A 27,644-nucleotide genomic window follows, 5' to 3' on the forward strand; every position below is an offset into this window, starting at 1 on the left:
CTTGAAAAAAGTAATCAGTAACTAATTATTGATTTCTTCCCCCCAAAAGTAATCCAGTTACTTTACTGATTACTTATTTTCAAAAAGTAATTAGTTACTTAGTTGCTTTTTAAAAACATGATTTACAACCTGAATACGTAATAAAGCCATAGATCTTTCAGCCCAGTTCTACTTTTTCTGCATAATCCATCATACAAAATGTAATCAAATGGAAAAGTCTCTTTTAAAAACTTGTTTTATTAGTTTTATTCTTTTAACTTCATGCATCAAGCAAAAATGTAATTATATACAACACTCTCTGACTGGAAGAAATTTGTTTAACATTTAAACCTATTTTCTGCACATTCCAGCACATAAAATAAAATAGGTTTTTGTGTTTACACTCACTCTTTCAAATAAATGCAAGTGAAACACAGCAGAAAATAAATAAAATCAAAGACTCAGTCCTGTTGCTCTATTTTCAGCTGTATAGCAGGAGCAGGGCAGGCGGATGTTTGCCCTGGTGCAGGTGTGTCGCAGCGGTCAGTGGAAGATTCCGTGGCAGCGCACTCGGTGCTCGCTCGGAGGTTTGGGGGTTTTTTTCGCTGCAAAAAGAAGTTTTCTTCCCACGCACTGTACAGCGGATGCTAATGTTTTTGTCACTTTTTACGGAATCAAACTCAAAGTAAGGTCAGTACTTCCATGCGTTAAATGCTGCACGCTCATACTCTCTCCCGCACTCGATATATTATCCATTGTTGATCTGCACACAGCTGTTGCCACCAACGTTGCACTCGCTTACGTCATTGTCATGAGACACTCCCGCAAAAAAATCACAGCTTTAGTAACGCAGTGTGCTTACGGGAAAGTAACAGTAATCTAGTTACCTTTTTTGCAATAGTAATCCCTTACTTTACTCATTACTTGAAAAAAGTAACGCGTTACTGCCCATCTCTGTTTACCACACATCAAATTTGTGCACACACTAATATTTTAAAAGTTAAGAATAAATACTAAAACATGATTGAGACCGTTAAACGCCAACAGTGCTGAAGCTGAAAGAATAAAACTGTCTCACTGTCTCTTAGTTTAATGGGATAACCATTGTAATCTGTCAGCTTCTCCCATGTCCTAATTATACAACTGCAGTCTAATACTGATAAGCGTAATAGCTTAGAGAGTTAATTCTTCTGCTGGCATTACTTACCCATGTGAAATAGTCATGAAAAAAACAATCATTTTTCATGTACATGGACATGAATTGTCCATACATGAATTGGGACAGGAATAAGTGAGTAATGAATTTAAATAGGAAATGAATAACGTGTTTGTCCATAAAAGTGAGCAGGAGCCAGTATGGCCATCAAGAGAAAGCTTGAAAAGAGGCTCATATTTCTGATATATGTATGTATCCTGTATGTATACTTTTGACCATGTGTGGTTAAGAGAAAACCCTAAATAAATTCAAGGTTGTACACCCGACTCTTGTTTTTTTTAAGTCATTAAAGATGTTTGCTGTACTCTATTTCCTCTCTAGAAAGAGAACAGTTCAAAGAAATAATTAAATATCCAAAACTATCATGACATTCATGCCAACGATTGTATGAGTGCACATAAACCTCTGACCACAACTGTATAAATTACAGGCCATGGCACTGTTACCTTCTAAAACAATCACAATACCTTGAAATAACACAAAAATATTATTAACAGTTCACTATAACTGTGATTAGCAGTCATGGACCATTTACACTCCAGATATCGTGGTGCATGGGCCTTCCTTCCTTTGAACACAGGGTGATGGCTAAAGATACTTTAATTTTTTACAAACTGCTCTGCCTCACTATTTTCATAATACGGAATGTGTTAATAGTAGATGTCATTACATATCTATAAGCCAAGTTTTTACAAATTGTAACTGATGATACGAGTTATGTTTCATTAACTATCAGCCGCAAAAGCTAACTTCCCTAACTTGGTTTGAAAAAGCACCACATCTTATCTCACATGGCAATTTCCCATCCAATAATTACCAAAAATCCAAATTCTCTATCCTTGTATTTATGCATTTAAATTGTCTGCCTAACCACGTATCACATGATGACCCTGAATACTGAACCCCAGCTTGTGGGCTCTGAGAGAGTAAAAAATATTAATCAACATAATTCATACCGTTACACATCACCAGGCCTAAAGCTGAAATAAAGTCTTACACAAATCTAAATCTTAATTTAATGGACTAACCATTGTAATCTGCCAGCCTCCCCAATGTCCTAATTGTACAGCTGTAGCCTAATACTGATAAGCGTAATAGCTCATAGTTCATTCCTCAGCTGGCAGTAGACTTCCCCATGTCTGTCAGGGTCTCATGAGAAAATGTGAAATAGTCATGAAAAAAACAATAGTTTTTCATGTAAAAGGACAAATTCGTAAGTAATGTGGAAAATGTATTTAATGTAATAAGCATGTATTTTTTCCAGGGAAAGTGGGCAGGAACCAACATGCTCATCAAGAAAAGAGCTTGAAAACCGATGTATTTTAACCCAAACCAGAATTACTCCAAACCTAACCCAATAACCCTTAAATGCCAAGACCTAAACAAGTAGCTGTTAATGCTTAAAATTAACCAGTTGACATTTTTAATTAATAATTATACTGTCAGTATGACTCAAATTTGATTTGCTCCATTACTTCCAAATGCAGACTTCCAATTGCTGATGTTAGGAATCCAGTTGATGCAAAGACATCCTAGATATGTTGGACTTGTGTATAACACCATCAGCTGGTTGGGCTTCATTTTGTAGCCCATCCATCTAGATTCCTCTCTACCAGCCAAAGCAATTCAATGACAACACACAAACAACGTCCTTAATGTCGTCCCAGTACTGAAATCGTTTATTTTTTTCTCTGACAATAAACAAAGAATATCAGTAATAAACAACTCTCAGTTTGTACTGATAAGATGACACAAGAACATCACTGTTATTATTTGGATTCTGAAAATATAAAGACATTTAGGAGGAGAGTTACTGTGATAGTGAGTGACAACAAGTGCTAATAAATGGCAAAATACACTCATCAGTGCAAGGTACAAATACAGGACATCGGAGTAAATGCTAGAAAAATACAACCCTTGTGAGAGTGACGCTCTTCGTGATGCGAGCTGTTTTAAAAACACAGACGCCATGCTTCATCTACCCGTATCAGTGCAGCCAATCTGTTCCCTGATCCTCGTCTCACGCTACATATTTATTACACATATAAATGTTTTGCTACTGCTGCATTTTTACAAATATTACCATCAACAAAGAAGAGGTAAATACAGTTAATACTGATGATAATGTGCGGTGCTTTGTAGCTATACATCATGTGAAAAGAATATGGCTATCATCACCTTGATGAGTCTGATATGTAGATTCAGGTGCATTCATGTTCTGTATATGCAATCAGTTTCTTACTGATGGTGTGAAAAGATGCATCTCGGCAAATATCTACACATGATAAATAACGATAAAAGTTCAGGGGGACGGGTGGGTTAAAATCGTCAAATGTGCCGGGATGCATTCGGAACACCAAAAACAGCAGATTAAAGGACACAGTGTACTTCTTAAAGACAGAGACTCAGATATCTTACAGATAAATGTGCAGAAAAGAAGTGGCAATCGGGAAAGATCAAGACAGGAAAGAGAGGATTCACGTGTATGTGACTTTAGAGTTCTTCTACTTTCTGAAAAGAAAGTGGTAGAACTGTTAGCTTTTGATAAGTTGCGAAAAGTTCGACTAAAAAACTTGCCGTGTAATTGAAAACTGTCACACTGTTGATTTCCACAAGGGATGCTCTCGAGTTAGTAAAAATAAGGGGGGGTCTCTGTACTTTTGCTTGCCTTGAAAATTTTAGAAAAGTGCAACCCTTGAATTGCTGCCAGATATCTGAGTCACTTTATTAAAAAAATAACACCAAACAGTGAGCTAGTCATATTTGTAACACAAAAGAGAGAAGAACAGGACACAGTGTACTTCTTAAAGAGATAAAACGTGCAAACTATGACGCGGAAAATATTAAGTCCAGGAAAGAGAGGATTCACGTGTACGTGATTCCGGCTGAAGCGCATCTTAACTGTGGCAACGTTCTACATTCCCAAAATCAGTGGTGGAACTCTTGGCTTTGATTTGCTTACGCTAAGAAGCTGTTCTACTATATTTCTTGTAAAAACTAGAGAGGGTCTCTTGAATTAGTCCAGAAATAAAGATGTTCTGCTGGAGCCTAAAAATGTAAATGTCCTTCACCATTAGCTTCATAGAGCTTCCCCTGTTCTGGACTACTTTACAAGTGCCCCATAAAACAGGATGTCCAAAGAGCTGAAGTTCTCAATATATTTACAAGTTCTTTAGTTTACCTTAAATATGAGCAAAGCAATGGAAGAGTTCAGTCCAGCAAAAAAGACGTAACTGGTCTTTTGTTGCTGTGACAGAAACGTGTACATGTGAATCCTCCCTGTTGGATCTCTTCACATGCTTTAATGAAAGCTGTACGTATTAAAGTTTAACCCACAGCTTCAACCAGAGACAATAAATTTCCCTGAGCTAGCATGCTGACAACTGAGTGCGTTACCACTCTAAGATTACATGCAAAACTCACTGCTTTGTCCTGATGTCATAGCTGTGGAAACGCACAAAAAGCAGCTCACATGTGAGGAGTTTAAATTCAAAATGAAACGTGCAACATTTACCTACAAAACAGTGTCGGAGTATGTGAAATAATATTTAAGCTTTTTTTTTAAAAAACTTCTTGTAATAAAACAGGCCATATGAAGCATCACTGGGATCAGAGTAAATTATAGAGGCTGAGTGCATGCAAGTGGATATTAACACAGTGACAATAAAAAGTAGTTAGCGCACACGTTAGAGAATCACATTACTCAGTCAGGTAAATGGCAATCAGTAGGTAGTGCTGTACATAGGATAACACTGTAATCTCGAGTTTTGGTGGGCCCATGGGAAAATATATTACGTATGTATCCTAGCTTAGATCGTCATTTTGTCTGGAGCAGACTTAAATCTTAAACCTTTAATAAAATGTTCACACATGGCTGGGAAATGTAAATAAATGTGGCTACATGACCTTTAAGGAGAGACAGCCAGTGCCATTATGGAGGTCTGCAGGTGAAACGCTTATGTTTGTTTGTCACAGCCTCTAAGTTTTGCTGAAGCTCAACAGTGACGGTTAGCATGGCTCCCTCGAGCTACAGCGTCCAAATCCAGAAATGTTGTGGAGAAAAACTGAATTTAACAGTACAGACAGATTTGTTGCACATCTGCTTTGAATCCATGTAGAGCCTATGGCATAGTCTATGAGCGGCGTTTCTCTCCAAATTTCTCATCCGGTCAATTTTAAAAATGGGAACAGAAGAAACAGAAACTGGAAATGCATAGGAGGAAACAACAGTATGGAAAATGCTAATCACAGTCTCTGTGGGCTGCATTGATGCTACATGCAGTTAGACTTCAAAAATTATCAAAATTGGTAGATCGCTGTTGTGAATGAATGCTGTATGTAGACTAAAATAACGGAAATGGTTTTGTCAGGTCCGTTTTAAAGTGGACATGAAACACTACATGTATAAAGGCTAATTTATACCACCAGCCCTGCTCTCAAAAACTGATATAGATGTAAAACTGCCTGTGAAGCTGAATTTAAGAAATAAAAGCTTAAAGTAAAAGTTTTAAAAACGTGTTTAGTGCCACTGGGAACATTATGTCACTTGGTTGGTTGGTTGTGGTCAACAGACTTACATTAGTTTATGTTAGCTAACCAGTACAGAACCAATAAATGTGGAAAAAATAAGGACACGAACAATAAAAATCAATCTAAGGGGGTCACTTTTGTGCTACCCATGGGTGCAACAATGAGCTTTATGTTAAAACCAAGTATATACTGTCCACTTTCACTTTCTATTTCTTACGTAGCTGATTGGCAAGCTGCACTGACACAGAAAAACCTACCCGTTAGCTGTAATGTTCAGGTTTGTAAAGCACTTTAGAAATTAGGACAGTGTGGAGGAGTGCCTGTTTGAGTCAGGTGGTTCACTGGACCAACAAGCTGGAGTCAGAAACTCTGATTTTTCCATGTCTGACTGAGTGTACCAAGCGGTCTGGTCTGCTGGTCTCAAAAAAGTGCTTTACAAACCCAAAAATTACAGCTAACAGGTGGATTTTCCTGTGTTAATGCAGACAGTCAAACAAAAAATAACCACTTATTGCTTAAGAAATAGAGAGTGAAAGCAGACAGTATATCCATCTGTTTATACTGTCATGTTTGCACTGAAGCACCGCAGCAATTTCCTAATGTTGTAAACCTGCTCAACATTTGGCAATAAACCCCTTTCTGATTCTGATCTATTTTCTTCCGCTTGTCCTTATCAGGGTCGCTGTTAGCAGCAACTAGCCAAGCTGGTGACATAATGTTCCGTACTAACAGAAGATGGCATAAACATGTTTTTAAAACTTTAACTCTAAGCACTTAATTCTTAAATCAAGCTTCACAGACAGTTTTACATCTGTGTCAGTTTTTGAGAGCAGGGCTCCATGTCTAAATTTGCCTTTATATGTGCAGCGTTTCATGACCACTTTAAATAAGCTTAACAAGTAAGCTTTAATATGTGAAAAACAGCTGCTTGTTACTAACATAAGCTCTACTTTATCAATGTAACTTTCAGCTTGGAAACATGAAACCAATGTGGAAGTACGTTAAACCTGCATTCTTTCTCGTAGCCAGCAGGGGGCAACTCCTCAGACTCGCGTGTATGAAAGACAGTGGGAAGAACTCCTTTAATTTAGTTCTGACTCATGTTAACTCCTCTCCATTGATTTATGACTTTAGTAGGTGCTTTTCTGATGAGTTTATGGGTTCCGTCTATTTTAAATTATTTTTATTTTTCAAATGTATGATAGGTTTTTAAGATTTGAGAATGTTAAGATGGTGACAATGAATTTGCTGCACTTGAAGTTTCAAATACAGGATTTTGGTAACCAGTGGGTGACTAATCATAGCTATGTCCATTGTGTTTTTATAGTCCGTGATCACACCCACAATTAGAATATTTTGAGATTATAGGTAGCTCTTTTTTAATGCTACAGTAGCTTTTATGCTAAACATGCTAAATGTACATTTTAAACTTTTTTTTTCAAGAAAAAAACCTGTTTTTCTGTGAAGAAAAGTCTGTTGCAGATAAATACAATCAGCTGCTCACAGCTGATGCCAAACAAGATGCAGACCTCCAAAATGGCTGCCAGACAGTTCATTGCTACACCTGAAAGGCTTCTCGGTATCTTAACGCTACACTGAGCAGAGGCGGAAGCCTAACAATGCCAAGCTGGCTTTTTGTCCCACTTCTGAGCATTTCATCCGGACACAGAATCCAAACTGTGGGATTTGGAGGTCCTCCATGTGTGGCTCGGCGATAAGTCCACCCAGTCGCATGATTTCTCTCTTCAAGTTGACTCATCCAGCTTCAGAAACTCTAAAAAGAGAAGGTGTGGAGCAGAGTGAGATAGTGGATCTCTGAACCACACAAACAATATCCAAAATGAGACTAGTTTAAAGGAGAAGCCCAAACTGTGATTAATAATAATAATATAATGGAATATTTAAGAAATGCCTTTAAAGATGATTAATCAGCTCACAGGCTTTCTTTGGGGAAAAATTATAGAGAGCAGGGTCTGCCAAAATCAAAAACTAATAAATAAATAATTGTAAAAAATGATAAACTGTTACCAAAATAATAGCATCAATAAATATCTGCATTTATTGTTACACATTTGGCATTTGAATTTACATTTGAATGGAGAAATAAAAAAAAAGTTATTAATAAAACTTTATTGATCAACCAATAAATTGACTCAATAAGAGCCTCTTCTTTTGCACATTGATACAGAAATGCATTAAAATGTAAAACTATAAAAAGAGGGTAGAGAAATAAATAAGTTTACAAATATATAAGCAATACCTGCAAAAAAAGAAAGATACGCAAAAAAAAGTAAACAAAAGTACGAATTTACAGCAGGGAAAATGACTTAACGGTTTACTGTCATGCGCTTTAATTTATTTTTTATTATTTATTGATCTATTTATTATTAATGAAAGGATAAAAAAGTTAAACAATTTTAAACACTATTTTTTTTTGCATAGTATTTCTGGAGCCCACAGTGTGGACTGTGAAAAGCAGAAACAGTCCTTTGAAAATTTGTATTTCTAGCCTCCTGCTGAGCTCACACTTTTTACTTAACAAGGATCCTTTTATCTCTAAAAAGTATGAAAATTCTTCCTCAAAGCCAGCAGACTCGTTGGAGTAAGAGGACTGCCATTAAACTGCCCCACAGAGATCCACTGTAATTTCAGCTTTTTTCGCAGACACTACCTCTTTATCAGTGTCTTTCCTGTGATTTTAAGTGATCTCACACTCTCAGGTACATAAAGCAACTTTTATGGATATTCACGGTTTTATACAAGTTGAGGTTGTGACTTTTTATAAGCAGTTTTTTGAGAGCTGGGCTGAGCCATGTCCACCAGCACAGCAACTTCATCTGCAACTAAACTGAAGCTTTGTACTTGCTATTTTAATTCTGAGCCACAATTTCATATATTTGTGGACAGGCTATAATTTGTGTTTGCTTGTGTAGCTCAGTGTGCTTTTTTCTATAAAGAGTGGGGTTTGGTTTATTTTGTATACGGTAAAGGGCATAAAAGTACATGGTAGATCTTTTGCATTGACTTTGCTTGCTGGTTATAAAGTGGCTGAGGAGTGAACATTGCCTTAAGGTTCCACTTTATGTTCCTCAACTGCAGCTGCATACAGAGAATTAATTTCACACAAAAAAAAAATGTCAGCAGGTCTTGTCACTGATTCCTAAGCACCTTAAATTATGGTAACATAAGATGTATCTGGGATAAAATGTGGTTTAAATTGAAATAGGACAACTGTGATCTGATCCCATTGGGCAAAGATAAAACAGCAACATCCGTCACTGCATGTTGATGAGTGTTCCTGACGTGTTCCACACATAGTCTGAAACAAAACTGATAACTAGTCTGATTCAAGGAATATAAAGGTGGGTGAAAAATCAATAGGAAAAACCTGAATCCCTGACCCTTACAATGTGATGCCATCATAGTTCAGGTCCACTTGTTAAGGCAGCCACATGTGCCAAATAAATCTACTGAACTGGACTGTTTCATTGCCCAGCAATACCTGTGACATGATAGCAAAGCTATTTTTTGTCTGCTATCATGATAACAGCTGGAGGACATGTGCCTTTTCTGCCATAACTCAGCTAAATTTCAACTTTTTTGTTGGCTTTCCAAACAAGTTATTTTACCTCCACCTGCTTTCTTTGGAATTATTGACATATCATGAAAGCCTTCACTGCTTTTCTCACAGTCACTGGATAAAAGTGACACTCCTGCAGTGTTAACTTATGAATTTTTGAACCAACACCACAATGTGGGTCATTGTCTCAGTTTGTGTGACGAAGGCGACAAGGGCCTAACACACTATGGGGCCTTACATAAAGTGGTGCACCTGGTCATCAGATCCCCCATCAAAATGGCACACGGGTTTGTTGAATGATTTGATGAGGATGAAAAAGATGTGAATAGCATTTATGGCCTTCATAGTCACTAGATCCTAACACAGCCAAACACTAATGAGGAATTTTCATGCCAACACATGAGGAAACATCTTTTAAAAGAATGGTCTTAATCCCTCCAGCAGACTTCCAGATACTTGCAGAATAATTACTAAAGAGGACTGAGAAACTGTTCTGGACTTGTTTTGGTTTTTCCTTTTATTTTTCAACCTTTTCTCTGTAATCGCTGCATAAAGATATTGGAAATGGGCTGCTGAGGAGTGTGAAACACTTCGATGAGTGTGTTTCTATAAATAAAAGGGTATTCATGAATCTTTATGTGCATCTTGCTGTGATTGCTCATAACCTGTGGCTATTTTTTAACCCACAGGCACATCTCACGACCTACTACTACACACACAACCGTTGTAAATGCCAGCGTTAATGTAGTGTAGAAAGATGCAAATGATGTTTGGCAAACTTGTGTTAGTCATGTGTTCAGTTGCTACCATTAAGCGTGCTTTCTGCTCAGTGGGGATGAAAATGGGCTTGAAAGCAAAGTGTAGTTTGAAAGAAAAAGTTATTAGTCTTTTTTTTGTGCAGTGTGAAAAAGTGAAATTACTGAATCTTGGTCTGTCTTTATAACTGCCAGCTCCAGTGACAGGTTTTAAAGGCAGCATTTGAACGTGTCTGACGAGTCTCCCGAAAGAAGAGTTCACATTTATTTTGGTAGATAAAAACTGAAAAAGTATGAAACTTTAATGAAACTTGCCAGTAAACCTTTTCAGTGGGTTAAAATCAACTTAATAGTATGTAATTTTCAGTACTTAGAACAAACTCTGACACTGTTTTTAGTCCTTAAAAGTCCTTGTGACCCCGGCAGTTGGAGGGTTCATAATTTTGCATTTTCCAAGGCTACAGATCAAAGTTCATTACACATAAAAGCCATGTGTTTTAATGGTTCAGTGCATGTTTTACAGATAAATTATTTGGTTCACTGGATTTCGGTGGTGGTAATCTGAAAATAAAAATAAACTGTGTATCATGTAAAATATGCATACAGTTAAAAATTCATATATTTTTAGATACTGACTTAAATGTGTTATTCTAGCTGTGTGCAAAAACATATTAAAGCTTCAGTTATATGACTTTCAGCCATGAGCTTTAAGTGCAGACTGTCTAAACTGCACATACTGTCTGTCACGGTATTTGTGTTTCAACTTATGGAATTATATTCTTTGATTACTGAGGTTCATGTTTTTGGGTTTCTTTAGTTTTCAGGGATCGTAGTCCTCTCTCCCTTAGTGTTTATCTCAGCCTGTGGTTAGTCTCTGTTCCCATGTTTTCCCTGTGTCCCAAGTCTAGTGCTTTAGTATTCCCTCTGTTCCAGAGACTGTCTGTTTCCATGTCAAGTCTGCGTCTATGTGATGTCATGCTTCCTGTTTTATTTTGATAGTCCTTGCCTAATGTCACTTTCTTTGTCTCGCGATTTCTGGTCCTCTCGTCGTCTTGCCTGTGCATTTAAGCCCTGTGTTTTCCTTTGCCCTTTGTTGCATTGCATCCTCACTATTCTGTGTTTTTCCCTCTGTGTTCTTAGCCGTTTCCTAGTTTACAGTTGGAGTTTTTGGTCCCAGTTTCTAGTTTACAGAAAGTTTACAGTTTACAGTCAAAATAAAGCTGCCTCTTTGAGTTTACTTCCCATTACTTCCTGCATTTGGGTCCTACATCCTGCCCACCACGCAGCAAAGCTTGACACAGTCACATATTTTCATGCAAGTTGTACAAATATGCCTGTTCAGTTAACTTAACTCATTCACTGCCATTGACATCTATAGACGTCAATTACGTTTTTCAATGGGAGGGGCTAGAATACAACCTCGTCACAAAGCAAGAAATATTAGTGTCAAAGGCACTTTTCTGCTTGAAATGTATTTTTCACAAAAAGCTCGTTTTCTCCCTTTTTTTGGTCAAAACAGGCATTTTTGGTGGAACCCACCTCTCTTCTACAGCTGATTACTAAAGAATGGAAAATGGTAGAAACAAGCTTTTTTTTTGGATGAAAGAAGAGAGTCTGTTCTTCATTTTGGTAGGTTCAGCGTTTATATGATCATAACACACAGTTTTCTGTGGCTCTTCAAAAATGAGTAAAAATGCTCAAAAACCCTGGCAGTGGGGAGTTACCTGATTTGAAAATGGCTGGCAGTGAATGAGTTAAATGTTGTTTAATGGACCAGCATTAGAGATTTCTTTCATATTTCTTCATAAACTAAACTAGTAAAAGGTCCAGAGATTATTCCAAGTGTGTTGGGAAGCATTGTTTCCGTGAATCATACAACAAAGATTTCTCTCTTTTTCTAAAGAAAAACTCTTTTCGCAACATTTAGCTGAGTGAAGAAAATTCTCCAGGAGTTAGGTTTACCAGCCTCGACATTAGAAAGGTCATATTATAAATTATTTATATATTGCGGTTAAATATTTCAGTCGTTTGGATCACACTCTCCCAATTACACTTAGTCCAGAATCATATTTGTTCAAATACAAGTCTGCACTTTAAGGGCATATCACACCACATAGCTATAACTGGATTGTTATTGTGGATAACTAAAATAAAAGTTGCCAGTGTTCAAAATATATGGACCTCACTATACACTATCTCTTAAATAAATGTGGTGTCTTACAGTTGGCCAGCTGAAGTCTCGTCTGTTCTTTCTGTTGGCTCGGAGTGGCTCGTGTTTTCGATTTAATATAGGTCAACTTCTTTGGTTCCAATCCACCTGAAAGGATGAAATAAAACTAATTTTAGACATTGTTTTCTCAATGTTCTCACTCATGTCAAGAACAAGACTCAAATGTGGAGTTAGAAGAACTGCTTGACGCTGACAGGCTGACGTCTTCAAAGAGAGCACGATTATCATCCTGAATTCAAAGTGGCAGCAGATCTAAGAAACGCTAAAGGAGCTGCAGCTGACATCCAGAAAGACGGTAAATGTTTGGCTCAAACAGCCACCTCACATGTGAAAAATAATGCAAATGAAGACATGTTTTTCAGATAGGGAGTGACAGTTTAGGATGCTTAAATAAAACTGTTCTGACTGTGGGATGTCCTGTGTAGACAAACATTTAAATATGCATTTCACCTAAAAACAGTCAGAGACATTAACTGTTCACTTATTTGCTCCTCTGGACAATGTCTAACCAAGCTAAATGGTCCATATGTTAAGCGATCTGAGGCATTTTTTATCTATACAAACTAATTCAACTATGAGTCCTTTAAAAAAGTTATTGTTTCTCCCTCATCCTTCACCTGCTTTTAATTTTTCTCTCATAGTCAGCATATCTAAAATTTGTCTATCTTAAAAGATGGTCCTTCATTTTGATCCAATTCATAAGCTCTTTGTATTAAAATTAAACAGTTTTTCTTAAGAAATATGAGGAAAAGGAGGTTCTCAACTGTTTGCTTATCAAGAATGCAGGTTTAACATATCCTCAGTCTCAGGGCATCAAATACTGACTTGGTGTCTGAATAATAAAGAGACAAAGTCCAAAACCCATTGCTCCCTGATAAGGAGGTTTGTCCTGGTGACAAATCTGGGACTTACTTTAAGTCCTCCAACTTTTAAATATGGACCCTATGAAAGAGGACCTGTCACAGTCCTTGGATTTTTGTTATTTTGTGGTTTGGAATTCCAGGTAAATATTTTTATTCTTACTACAACTGTTTTAAAGGTTTGACTTCTGTGTTTGGCAGATTTCTGGTTTCCTGCATTGATTTCAACAATCTAGTAGATCACAAGCTTTATTTCCAGTGGTTGTTCTAATGATTAGTTTCAGTTTTGCATCCTATGTTTTGGTTCCTGGTCTTTTGTCTTTGTTTCTATTAAGATTCCCTCAGTGTTTTCCCTTCTGTTCATCCCTCTGTCACATCTTTCTGTCTTTGTCCTCCTGTGTTTCCCTGACTTTATCTTGATGTTTAGTGTAGGTCTTCTAGCCTCCATTATCAGTAAGTTTCCTTGGGTACTTGTTATTATTCATGTCCCTATCAATCTCCTTTGATTACTTCCTGTTTTTAATTAAAACGTTTGTTTCTTTTGTTTCCTGTGTTAATTTTGCATCAGCCTCTCTCCCTGATTGGTTTCTCCGCTACAACCAATTTCTCACCGTAAAGGGGTTACTGTTAGGAATAAATGTATTTAACTCAAATCATATTTGATTTATAAACTATAAAAAAAAGATTTTTGAGCATCTAAACGTAATCAGCAAGTAAAAACAAAAGTAAAAGGGGATTGGGGGGAAACAAGGAAAATAAAAAAGGAACAAATGAGTTGTGAACTATAGTGTGATGTGGTATTTATGGTATCCCTTTGGTGTCTGCTTATGTAGGTCTTTGGCTATGCAAAAATGCCAACAGCGTGTGGTGTTAGGTAAAGTGCTGACTGGTTGAAAAACTGGCTAAATCAGTAAGGGAATGGTAGAGTTCACCATGGAAAGAAAAGGGAAAAAAAGTGCTTTTAATTTCAGCTGAAAATCTTAATAACCCTGCCAAAGATAGCACTTCAAAATGATGAATGAGCTGTAATTAATATTAGCTTATATAAGTAACTTGTTAATTTATAAAGTCAGCCATCAAAAGTTCTCATTTAAGCTCTCGTTTGATTAAAAGTTACCGCCTCAAAATGTAAACCTGTTTCTTTCTGCCTCGGTGTGAAATCAAGTACTTGATTTCACAACATGAGTGTTTTTCCTTTTTCTACATGCCGTGTCATTAGCATACTGAGCAGGCCATGTGTGCAATATGCTCTCAGTACCATGATAAAGGCTCCGCTTGTTGTAACGACACCGTGATCGCTTCCAGCAATCTTTTATATAAAGGTAAATATTGAACTTTGAATCTTCAATTTCCCCGGTAACCTTGAATAACGCAGAGAACATGTGGATAAATGTGAGTGGATCTTCAGGAAATTTCCTTATGTGCTAAGTGCTCAATAGATACATGAATAATGAATTCCCTTCAGCAAGATTTTCTCTGGATATGTCTTTTGTAAAGGAAATGAGCAGTAAATGTCAAGAATAAAGCCTGTTCTTTAAGAGGCTTTAAAAAGCAAGATCATCTTTTTAAATCACAGTGCCTACTTAGACCAACATTAAAGCCACTGACAGGTGAAGTGAATAACACTGATATGAAGAAGTGTTCTACTGGAAAGTCTTAGGTCCTGGGATTCACCTGGATTATATTGTACCACCCATTAAAATGAATTTTTATTTCATTTTGGACAATTGAATAAGTACCTAATTTTTACCAAATTATTTTGTTGTTATTCTGCCTTAATTTCATAGCATTTGGTTTTATTTACTAATGTCTTAGAAATCTTTGATCTGGTGCAGGAACCTTAAAAAAACAAGGGGCACTCCCTGGTGACAGGAATTGATTTAAGGATGATGATTTGCCAAATGACAACAAAAATACTGCTGAGGAACAGGTTGAGGATACCCACAAATAGTCCAAGGTCCTCACCTGTCCTCTAAATTTCCTATATCCCAATCCGCTTGTGTGCTAACACGATGGAAATGCATCCCTTTTAGATCCATGTCCTCACAGATAAGAAGTCTCAACCACTAACCATAAGATATCAAGACAGTAGATTTGTGTCCAAAAAGTCTTGACCATCAGGACACAGAAAAACAAACAAACCACAACTGAGACATATCAGAAACTTTTAAATAAAAAAAAGAAAGCCATTGTATTTGTTGCCAAGACACAGGGTTAACCCTCTGAGGTCTGAGTCGTCATTGGTGAAGACTCAAACCCTAACCCTAAACGTATTCTATCATAATATGTCATTTTTATCATTTAAAAAAATGTCAGGAGTAAAAAAAAAAAACTGTAACATCCATCAAACTTTTTTCATGTCTTTCAAAAAAATTCCTTTTTACTCTGTTATAAGACAGAGACTTATGATTACGCTGCATCCGCAGAGTGAAAGAGATCAACATGGTGATCAGACCAAAGAAAGTTGATGATGTTTGGTGATGTTAAAAAATCTGGTGACACGAAGTGGGCGGGACCTAAGGTAAAGTTTTCACACCTTCTAGTTGAGAAACTGAATGGCTACCAATGATATCTCAGGATACTGCTTACATATGACCTGGTAGTAAATACGATAGATTGTTACCTAGGCAACTGTGGCCTTGAATATCTGATCGTGACCAACTGACAGTTTCCAAGCGATGAGACATGAGTGAATCACTTCCAACATAGACACATCTAAAGGGGTTTGCGTCATAACTAATGATGACGTATACCTTAGAGGAGTTAACCTCTTTACATTCACTGTGTCACCAGTGACCTGTCTGGGGTGATGGTTGGGTTTTATTTTAGCCACATGCTAAACAGAGAAATTACTAGACAATATTTTACTCTCATAAATTTTGGAATTTGCAGTTTTCCAGATAAAAGATTTTCCATTTGGATTTGGGCACTTCCAAACAGGTGGAATTTCCACAGAAAAAGCCAAATGTTAGCCAAAACCCACTCTAAATGGATTGCTGGTGATCTGGTGGATGTTACATCAAGTATAAGATAAGTGTTTGTTACATAGATCAAACTCGGAACATTATACCAGCAACGCTACAAGTAAGAAAGATTAAGTAAGAGAGCATAAAAGTTTCCATCATTACTATAAGCTTTATTCCTGCAGTCCAAAGTTCAAAGCTGTACCTTTGGTCATTTTACCGTACCTTGTGGTGCTCTGGGTAGCCTGCTCTGGGCTTCACACACACTGGCAGAGGTCATAATGGGTTCAGACGGGGTTTGGATGGGCTGGAGGAAGGCCACAGTGGGGAAAGGCACTGACTGGATATGGGTCATGGAGGAATCGGACAGAGAGTTTGGCACCCCTGCATGGCTGCCGTCCTTATAGCTGGAGGGAATTCTCCACCGGGGTAACGGGGAAGGAGATGCGTCCTCGCTGGAGGAGCCAAGGACACTGGGAGGACTGAGGGATTGCTCTGGGGTTGATGAGGATTTGGGGAGGAGGTGCAGGATGGAGGAGAAGAAGGAACAGGATTCAGGAAGGGGGATGGTCCCGATTCCACTGTCCAACGTTCGCATCTTGCAGCCGGAGCCTGCGGCACAAGGAGAACAGCTGAAGTGGTTCAGGGTGGAGGGAATAAAAGGGAGAACATCAGGAATGAGACAGAGGGGTGACCATGGTTGAAGTGGCATTAAAGTAACCTTTAAAATAAATATGTACGGTACATGAATATAGATACTAACAGGCCTATTGTTAATCATTTATCTGGTACTCTAGCTGACTTTGTGTCTCCAGGAGCTGTTACAGTGAGGGCAGCTTTATCAATCAATAATAATGGATCTTCTCTGCAGTATCATAACTGATTCTCTCGTGCCTCCTTGTTATTCCTACCACATAACTTGACTGTTTGCCTGTTTTAAGCAGCTCGATCCTTGTGTTCTGGTCATTTGCAACACATGGTTAGTCTTTTCCTTCCTCTCTTTCACGGTCTAACTTTCAAAAGCCTTAAAAGCCAAGTCAAAAAGCAGTCCAATCTAATTATATAAGTGTGAGGCAGGGTAATGGTTTCTTTGCTCTCCAGCAGAAAATGACTCAGCCAAATCGGGTCCACTTGAACCACTGCTTTCATTTTACAGATATTGTTTGATGGCTCTGACTGTTAGCATGCACTGGTCACATGGTGAATGTGAAATGCACACAATGGCATGTGACATGAAAGACAAATGCACGCTGCTGGGGATATTTAATTAACAAAATATTTGAAATCTTAAATAAAAATGGTTCTGTTGTATGCATTATTTAAACAGGTGTAAGGTTAATTCTTAAATGTATTAAGCACTTTTTGTTGAAAATATAAAGTAACTTGAAAAATGAGCCCTTTTCCACAAATATTCAAAGGATGTAATGCTTTGGTAAGCAGCATTAGCTAATATTAGCTTATAAATGTAGTACACTAATCAGTAAAATCATCAAAGCACCAACTTCCAGCACAGCAAAGACAAACTCAGAATATAAATTAAAAAATAAATACTGGTGTTGCTTCAAGTAGAAATTTGCTAGTAACAGTAGTAAGAAAGTAAGCTAAGTTTAGCTAGATAGCTACTAAATCAAGCTATCAAGGAATCTGTTTGGATTAGCTGATAAGCAAAGGGTGGGCAATTACTTTACCCAAGTGGCCACATGAGAAACTGGGACTGTTGTGAAGGGCCACACCAATAAGCTGAACTCAGTTAAACTCAGTAATAATGCTATCTCTTTATAAGCTTATTCACAACAGTGAACAACAGTACCAGTTTCTCATGTGGCCCCTTGAGACAAGGAAATACCCACGTTTGAGATAAGATAAAATTAGCTACCTGGCCAAATAAGGATTTGACCATCTGGGAAAAGTACAGTATCATGAACATGATATTAGATCATGGAGGATGTTTACCATTAAATGTAATGCTAAGTTGTCTTTCCTCTTAATGAGAAAGGCAGTTAATATTAGTTAACACTAGTATTTCTGCTAACACAGATGAATTGCTAGCTATGTCACACAGCAAACTGTTGTCTTAAAGTGGTCAGCTAAGTCATCCAATTACTTATGTTAGATGCTATGGCTAGATGGCTAACCACATCTTGCTTGCTAACGTTACTGCTCACAGAATCTGAGTGGAAACGTTAAGTGGATGACTTGGCAAATAACTTCATCAGCTAACCTAATCCATGATACTTACTTGCATGTAAGGTCAGTGTTGTTTTTAATCCATCAGTAAATTATGTAATAGAATGAAGTAAAGATTTATAACATTTATGTTATACAGTAATAGCCAGAATGATGGCAATTTTCCAGGAGGCTGTAACTTAGCTACACAACTTAACTCACAAGTAATTTTTTAAAACTAACTATACAGATATTCAGGTATTTACTGGTCTCTCAGTTGTTATACAAGGTTCATACAACATTCAGTGCATTAACAACAAAATGCCTAACTCATTTAAGACTAATATATGCAGAAATTGCACTGGACTTTTTAGCTTTTGCATCACTGTTCAGCCACATTTGCATCAGAGAACCATTTTTGTAAATCATAGGAAACCAAAAACAACATGAATCACTCCAGTCACCCATCTAGCATGCACATCATTGAAATAAGAAAATATTTCTTCAAGCTGTTGTCATGCAGACTCATGTTTTAATATGTAGCCTGAAGCATGAAGCCTGTAGGCAATCACACTGTGGAGCTGAGGCAACAGCTGTGCCCCCTTTATTAATTAAGATGTGCACGTATGAGACTTTTGAGTGCTCCTCTGGGTTTCTTCAAGCCTGTTTTTCTTCATTTTTTTCTAATTCTGATTTTAAGCTGTTGTGCCCCGATTAATTGAGAACTTAAAATGATCACATTAAAAGTCATGCTATGTTTGAAAATAGACAAATGTGGAAAGGGGAATGGTAAAACCATTATCAATAATGCTGAAAAACATTAAGTTACATTTTAACTAGAAGCTCTGGAAACACCTCAGTACCGGTAGATTGCAATTCTTTAAAGTTACAGCCTCAGCTGGAAAACATTAACATCGATTACAGTCATCCACTGCAGCTTCCTCATATTAAATAATAGCTTTAAGTAGCTATGTTTAAATCAGCCAACTTGTACTCATGCAGCAACAAACAAGAACAAATAATTGAACTGTGGAGAAGTAGGACAGAAATGTTATTGATTAGTCTGGTCTTAGGTTGGAAGTCTTCTTTAGAAAGGCAGGATCACAGAGGCTGAGAATTGATTGCTTACAACAAGCCTCAGCTGTATTGAGAACAATCAATAGCTGCTTAATGTCACAAGATAACAGTGCAGTACTTAGTATTTAAAAATTATATAGCATACACATAAAAATAATATGACATGGTTTCTGTTTAAGCAGAAAAGTTTCACTTAAAGTGTCCCTACTGTGCTTTTTCCAGCTCTGTATTTTCATTTTTTGACTCTACTGCAGTAGCTTTGCATGATTTACAGTTCAAAATAATCCTTTACTCACTATAGAAGTTCCCGACTTCATACTTCAAAGCCAACCATTTTAGCTCCTCCCCTTTTAAGCAAACTGATTGGCTGTCACTTGACAAATTATTTTAGTAGTTGGTTTGGACTAATGTGGGTCCTGATTACAATATTAGGGATATCTTCTTATTCTCTGTGACATCATACAGAGCCAAGAACAGAAAAAAACCTGCCAGAATTGGAGCATTTAATGGAGTCTAAAATATTAGTTTCTGGCTCACAGGGATTATTTGCACAAAAACTGACCTCATTATTTGAAACACTGGCCATGTTTAATATGAATAGTTTATATATGACATAAAATATTGAAAAAGCACAATAGGTCATCTTTAAGGGTATGTGTTCGATAAGTTTAAGGCAGTGGTGTCAAACAACAATCAAATTGTCAAAATCTCTTCATAGGTTTTACAGCCTTTCCTACTGATGAAGACCACCCAACAGCCATTCATACTGCATTAAAATAATTAAGCAATAGATAAACAACTAAATGACAGAAAAGTCTTTATTTACTATTGTTTATAGAAACTGTTTGTTTTTGTTTTTTATGTTTTTTTTTACCATAGGATCAAAATAAAAACAAAAATGTTATTTTATTTGTTTTAGTTTTACTGTGAATTAACAAAAACTTCTGTTTTTAAATAGATTGCAGATTGCTTTCACTTCATTGTCTTTATCAGCAGCATTTCGTTATCACATTGAAAAACTGAGACTGTTCAATACTGTTGAAATTGCAGTTCTTTTTCTTATGTTTATTGAGATCGAATGCATAGTTAAATTTCTCCATACTGACAGAAGGGGCATTTTCTCTGGTTCTCTGGTTTGACTTAAGGTCAATGTGGGCTTTATGTGGCCCATGATGTAATATGAGTTTGACATCCCTGATTTAAGGTATTGATGTTCACATCTTAATAGGTCAAAAGGCTGGGCAGCAATTTACACCTCTCAGTAAAGGGCATCTTGTTAGTGAAAATCAACTTGAAAACAAAAATAAAATCTGACAAGCTTGACTTGAATGTAAAAGAGAAACTCATCACAGAAAAATAATTCAAACACAGACCAGAAAGGGGAAATCCAGTCGTCTTGCTCCTTTTAGAGTTGCTACAGCGGATCATCTGCCTCCATCTCATCCTGTCCCAGCATCTTCTTCTATCACACCAACAGTCTGCATGTCCTGCTTCACTACATCCATGAATCTTCTCTACAGGCTTCCCCTTTTCCTCCTGCCTGGCAGCTTCATATGTAGCATCCTTTTTCCAGTACATCCGCTATTCCTTCTCTGCAAACCATCTCAGGCTTGCCTCTCTAACTTCGTGTCCAAACCATCTTAGCCTGAGTCGTCCCTCTGATGTACTCATGTGTAATCTTGTCCTTTGGATGGTGCTTAAAGACAAATGCAGCTGGTTAACCTCTTAAGCCCCAACGCCCCCTGATACGGGGGCAAAAGGCAGGAGATCAGTTAGGCTTGGGGTTTAAGAGGTTAAAGGAGTTTGTACCCTAACCTGCTGCACATTCTTTCCAGCTTGATCTCTCTGCCTAGCCAATCAACACCTTCCTTAGCATCCAGCCTTACATACAAAGCCTTTTCCTTTGCCATCACTCACTTCTGTATTCCCAGCCTCCCAATACTCTGAAATCACAAATATAAACCTTTTTTTTTTCTAAACTTTTCTCTAATTGTTGAGTGGGAATGGAAGTGGCCTCAAACATGAGCTCACTTCCACGTTCGTTATAACAACGTAGCCAAACATCCCATGACATCATTTGTATCCGACACAAATGTTGTGGATGCCAAGGTGATGTTATACCTGCCTCTCGGTGTGTGACTTTTCACGAGACTCTGTACAGCTATTTTCCTCGTTGCCGAGTGTCAAAAAGGGCGGTTTTGATTTTCGTGAAGGAGAAAGTCTTATGACTCATCAGGTGACGCCACAGGTTAGCCAATTTGTGGCATGCAGTCTGTTGACATCACGTTTTTGGATTTGCTTGGATCTTTGTGCCAGGTACTATGACCTAATCGAAAACCTAATGGACTTAATGGAGTTGTGCCGAGCTGACCCAAGTCAGGACTAAAAGGGCTAATAGAGAGTCAAACAGGGCATGAAACAGGGTCTCTTGGCTGATAAACCTGCACCTTTTTACATGACCAGCCTTGCATCTTTGGTTTATAAAATGAGATTATTATTGGTGCTATTGTTATTAGGCAATAATGATTACCTGCAGAACGAGCAGCACACTCGTTATGATATAGTTTAGTAAGTTATATAGGGAGATATTATGTAAGGAGCAGATACGGCACTCCATGAATGCTGCAAATCTATGGCAAAGATGATGGATGCCCCGCTCCTGCCGCAGAGATCCTGACAACAACCAAACGAATCATATCATAGTGGATCGAACAATTCAAAGTTTCGCCGCATGCTGTCCAGATATTAGCTGTGCATATGACTATCCATATCGGGTCAGTGGCACGTTTCACTAGTTTGGTTATATGAGCACTTTGGTTGGTGATAAACACATGGACTATATAAAAGAAGGACGTAGCCACCGTGATGTTGCCCGTTATGAATACTTGAGCTTGGTGATTTGAAGGTGGATGTGACTATGAAGCTGCATGCTTCGCGAGCGCACCCTGACAAATAAATACCAGTCCATTTCCATCATGCAAACAACTTTAAAACTTTTAAGACATGTAATTTTACAGGCGTGTGACGCCCCAGCTGCAGCAACCTGTCCTGCATTATGCATTCCCTTGTTTGTCCCTTTGTTTTGCCTTGCAGGCTCCTGGTAATCAGTGCAGCTGGGAGCACCTGGCTGGTCTCTGTAGCACATTTATGAGCTGGCTGTCACAATATTTCCTCTCCATTCACCGTGCACCTTTTATTTGAGGTTTTATACAAAACTCCACCCTACAGTTAACATTCAAGCACTCCTGACGACTTACACACCTAATAAAATTGTAGTTTTTGCCTCTTTTTAGTTAACAAATTTGCATTAAACTGTGTCTCTGCCATTACTTTTCATGGCTCATGAGTTGGACCATGACAAGGGGGTAATAAAAACATGTTTTTATCTCAGCTGGATTTTAAAATAAGACTTCAGTTTGATGAGGAGTGGCTAAGATAAACTCTAGTGGCTTCAATGCACAGCCAGAAAGTTTCTCAGTAAAGTATGAGACTGAAAATGAGAATTTAATTGTGGTATTTTTGTTTTGTGCCTCTTCGCTTTAATGCATCAAGTTGAAAGCTGCTCTGTCGAGTCTGCATCAGGCCCAGCATTTTGGAGTCTGGGTGGTATAATTCAGCTCACAGCTGAAGGCAAACTTAATTCACTCAGTAGTAGTTTGGCTGATCGTGCTTAGCTGGTGCAGCGCTGAAATTTTAACGAGGTGATTAACCCCCGAGGGCAAGCGTTCGTCCGTATCAAACATGCTTGATATTTGCAGTGCCTCGCCGATGGTGTCACTCTGGCCAATGAAATTTCAGTACGGTCTGTCACCGGTCCTCCACTGGAGTGATGTGGAAAGTTTAATAAGCCGCTATTTCTAATTTAGTGAGTGACCACAAGGCAGAAAGAGCCAAATAAAGTTTTACTCCTCGTCTGTTATCCCTTTCCCACTCGCCTGCTTTTAAATAAATTGACACCTTTAGTTTCACCTCGTTAGTAAGCATCAGGCTTAAATGCTTTTTAAACTTGCTTTGTGAGAGATTTCATCTACACCGAATTATTACTGAGCAGCAATCCAAGCCTAGCACAGAACATGAGTGTTTTTGGTATGTTCTTGATTCTCTGGTATTAAATCACACAGGTAAAAAAACCCACTCCAGCCTAATGTGTCTGTGCATTTGTTTTCAAAAGGGTAATTAGAACAGATCCAGTGGGACAGTCAGTCCAGAACTTTAAGGACCAAACTGGTCAAAATGCAGAATTTTTAAATTTTTAACCAGCAGATAACAGGAAAAAGGGACGAAAGAGATTAGTTTGATTTGCCCATATGAACCCATGTTTGCAGCTGTGGCCTTGCTTCATAAAAAAATAACAGATTATAAAAATGTAATTGCAGTTCAAGAAGCAAACTAAACGTCTACGCCTACACCGAAACATCCAGATCTGTTGGGATCTTCTGTATGTGGAATTTGCATGTTTTTCTTGTGCCTAAATGAGTTTCCTTCAGATACTACCAGTTCCTCCCACTGTCCAAAGGCATGCATGTTAGGTGAACTGGAAAATGGATGTACTGCAGATCTTTCTTGTTTTCTCACATGCCAGTTACCAGAGTTTGCCTGAGTATGCTCCTAAAGGTATAGACTGACCAAGTCACCAGGATCCATCTGTACACTGTATACAGATGCATGAAATCCACTGCCGTCCCATCCAGCAGCTGATGAGATATTCCAGTTTGAATCAAAGACTGAAACATCCACTACAGGGAGCGTTCTCCCACACGTGTGCCCAAATTTGAACATTATTAAACTAAGATTGAAATTTCAGTCCCATGCAGCCCTCTGCATGAGAAAATTACATCTGCACCCCATCTTATTATGGCAAGCATACCAACTTTCAGCTATCAGTTGGAGGGAGATTGTTGGACTAAATGGTGGGGCGAGCGTGTGTGTGTGTGTGTGTTGGAACATTAAACAGTGCAGAGGTGTATTTCAGAGGGGGAAAAAAGTCCCACGGGACAATAATAGCCTTAATAATTAGTTTTCAGCTCAAACTTGCCGTCTATGCTGCTCACAAATGCACAATGTAAAAACAAAATCCTAAAAAAACAGTAATATTCCAGCAGCTGGGGCACCAAAATAATACCAGAAAATAACAGAAAATAACTTTCCCATGAAAATACGGTTATTTTCAGTAATGAAAATACACTTTGTTGCCCTAATTTTACATGGGATTTTGCCTTTTTCAAGTGCTTTTAAACATTAAATTAGGAACAATTTAATGTGATTAAACAATGAAATTACCTATAAACTGAATGAATGAATAATAATACTTAAATGTATAGAAACATACAGCTAACAGTTGGTTTAAATAATAATGGATTGCATTCATATGGCGCTTTATGAGAACCTCAAAGCGCTTTACAATTCCACTTTATAATTCCCCTCTGGCCATCACCACTAGGTGGTAGGTGAAGTGTCTTGCCCAAGGACACAACGACCGAGAGTGTCCGAGCCGGGGCTCAAAGCGGCAACCTTCTGATTACAAGGCGAACTGCCAACTCTTGAGCCACGATTGCCCTACTAAATATGCATATGTACAGACAGATACATTTAAAAAACAAAGAAATTATGTTTTATTACATTTACAGTGATTTTACGTTAATTTACATTTGAAATGTGAAATCACAGTCTCTTTATGTAAATTTAATGATATTCTAGAAGAACAGTACAAAACTGTAAAATACACAGTAAAATACTTTTATATTACAATTTTTTTTTTACAGTGTGTGTTTTTACTTCATATGTAATCAAACTGTATTTAACTCACTCACTGACTCAAATGAACAGGCTTCTTACTCCCATGTTCTTTTACTTCCTAACAAATTCTATATGATCTTAATGGTGTGTATTATTATGCTAATGTTGCATTATTTTGGCAATATTTTATCCAGTCATCCCAATAAAGACCACTGAATTCAGTTCAATTTAAATACTTACAGAGTTACACTAAGCAGACATGCATGTGCACAATACCTGTAAAGCTGCAAGGTGTAAGTCTCATTAATAATCTCTAACAGGCAGGTGTTAAATTAAAGGATAGATATGGACATAGGTGGGGAAAATCTCCAATCTTTGTGGTGTTGAGATGTAAAAACAAAAACTAAATGTGAAGACTAAAATAAAAGGTTCAAGCTAATCTTTTTTTCATAAAGAGCTGGTTTTGAAGCTTCTCCTTTTATCTGGAGACTTTTTGGGCAGTGTGAGAATGAAAGCAAAAGTGTGTGTCAGCCATGCGTTATGGTCGTCATATGGCTTCACACCTCTGCAGGGCAGTGAGCTGTCTTTGGTTGCAGCAGCAGTTTGGTCCACAGAATCAAAACAGCTGAAGCAGATTCATCATGGATCCACCACTCACAGTAAAACTGGCCATGAGTAAGCTCGAGTGAATACGTTTATCCTGATTTGATGAGCCTGGGCATGCAGATTTTTAGTGCATGAGTCCGTGAAGATGAGTGGTTAAGCCTACCGTTAAAGAGCAAAGTCTGCATGGTGTAAAGCCACGGTGGAATGATTTGCTCCGATTTAAAAAAAAAAAACATGAACAGAGATATGGTGGCGGCAAAAGCACAAACTGACAAAATTTAGCATTTTGCATGTTTGCTTGACTGCTCATGGCATATTTATCATGTTCATGACTTACACATGTGTGTCAAATTTGGTCTTCACTTCTGTCTGCAAACTGTAAAACGGTAAGCACAGATGAAACCTTAATGCTATCATTGTTTGAAAGACACATTAACATTGCTACATTGGTACCGAGTCAGAGGCTTCTAAAACTATTTAAGGAGACTGTGACAGAACAGAGGAGAGAAAAGTCTGACCTATTACTGCATCCTGGTTCGGGCTCTTCACCGTGGATCCATTTTCACCGTCAGATCTTCTGTTCATCATCTGCATCTTTGTATTTTTGAAGAAAAATAAAAACAAAGATATTAAAACTTTATACATTTGTACATTAAGCAATTTTTCATTGCATGTTTCTTTTAGAAAACACTGCATACGTTTCCACTGAAATCACTGAGCTCACACCATGTTAGACGAACCAACTCAATGAGTGAAACTAAAGACATGTAATCTTCTCCTTCTAATAGAACATGGTTATCTGAAAGCTCCCTAAAAACAGTCAGTTGATCCAAAATAAAAGTAAGAAACTTAATTCAAGCTCAGCATGTGGCTAAAACAAGCCCTTACACAGGGCACTTGTGACAAGAAAGTACAGTACACATGTTTTACCTGCCTCTTATTTCTTAAAAAATATTTTTCTTGTAATTTTTTTAATTGGTCTTCAGCAATCGTTCTTCAGGTTTTCCAAAGAAGAGCTTTAAATGTCGTTCAAGAAGCCTGGAGAACTATTCCTGAAGACTACTTAATGAAATGACAAAAAATCTGCCTGAGAGAGTTCAGACTGTGATGAAGAATAACGGTGGTCAGACCAAATATTGATTTATTTATTTTTTATTAGTATAAGTTTCAGTTTCTAAAGTGTTTCCCTGTCGGTTTCTCCTTCATGTTTCTTCTTTATGTGTTTAGGTTTCATTTTTTGATGGACCATCCTGCATTTGGGTCCTTCCCAGAAAGTTTGGAGGAATGGTTTGTGGATTTGAACTGAAGTCTAGCTCATTTATTAAAACAGCTGACAATCAAATACTGAACAAAATCTGGCTTTTGGTCAGCGCATACTGATGTCGTATTTTAACTGACTGGGCACTCCTATAGCATTATTTTTTTATTCTGCAAGGCTGACCTATAGATTTCCTCAGATGCCTAGAGACTGCAGCCAAATGCGCTCTGCTGTCATTGTCACTGCAGTCGCACTAAAAAAGAAAGAAAATGGTTGGAAAACCTTACTGCACATGTTGTACAGGGGTGTATTTTCAAAATCCTACTCAAACAGCTATTGTTAGTAAAATAAAAATTTAGAAGCAGTGTTTGGGTTAAGATCTTGTATTGTATTTAACCAAAGCTATTACAGTCTCCAAGTCCTCACAGAAAATGACTTGCTCCTTAATCAGACTAATGCTACCACTATACCTCCACCCTCCTCGTGCTGACTTTTTTTGGTTTTTACACTTTTTTATAAAGCAAAGAAGGATTCCAACAAAATGATGTTGAACAACATCTTCTCACCCCATGACATAAAACCTGAAGTTTTGTCTCTGGGTTCTCATCAACACTGGTTGCTCAAAGCAAATGTTCCTGTATAGAAAAACCCACAATCAGGAGGGAGCTGTGTGCCTTTGTGTCACATT

At 37.7% G+C, this 27,644-nt stretch overlaps 1 protein-coding gene across 1 annotated transcript in view; it reads right to left on the bottom strand.

The window, feature by feature from the left end:
* Window positions 1-7,422: 7,422 nt before the first annotated feature.
* Window positions 7,423-27,644, bottom strand: part of LOC308409585 (nck-associated protein 5-like) — a 97,252-nt gene continuing 77,030 nt past the window's right edge. Inside the window, exons 11-14 of the mRNA XM_080902434.1 lie at window positions 26,217-26,292; window positions 16,339-16,725; window positions 12,282-12,377; window positions 7,423-7,499 (exon numbers count right to left, since the gene is read on the bottom strand). Of these exons, the coding sequence (XP_080758560.1) occupies window positions 7,498-7,499; window positions 12,282-12,377; window positions 16,339-16,725; window positions 26,217-26,292 (561 nt within the window). The 3' untranslated portion in view covers window positions 7,423-7,497. The remainder of the gene's footprint in view (window positions 7,500-12,281; window positions 12,378-16,338; window positions 16,726-26,216; window positions 26,293-27,644) is intronic.

Source organism: Rhamphochromis sp. 'chilingali', assembly GCF_963969265.1.
Source record: "Rhamphochromis sp. 'chilingali' genome assembly, chromosome: 14".
Taxonomy (NCBI): domain Eukaryota; kingdom Metazoa; phylum Chordata; class Actinopteri; order Cichliformes; family Cichlidae; genus Rhamphochromis; species Rhamphochromis sp. 'chilingali'.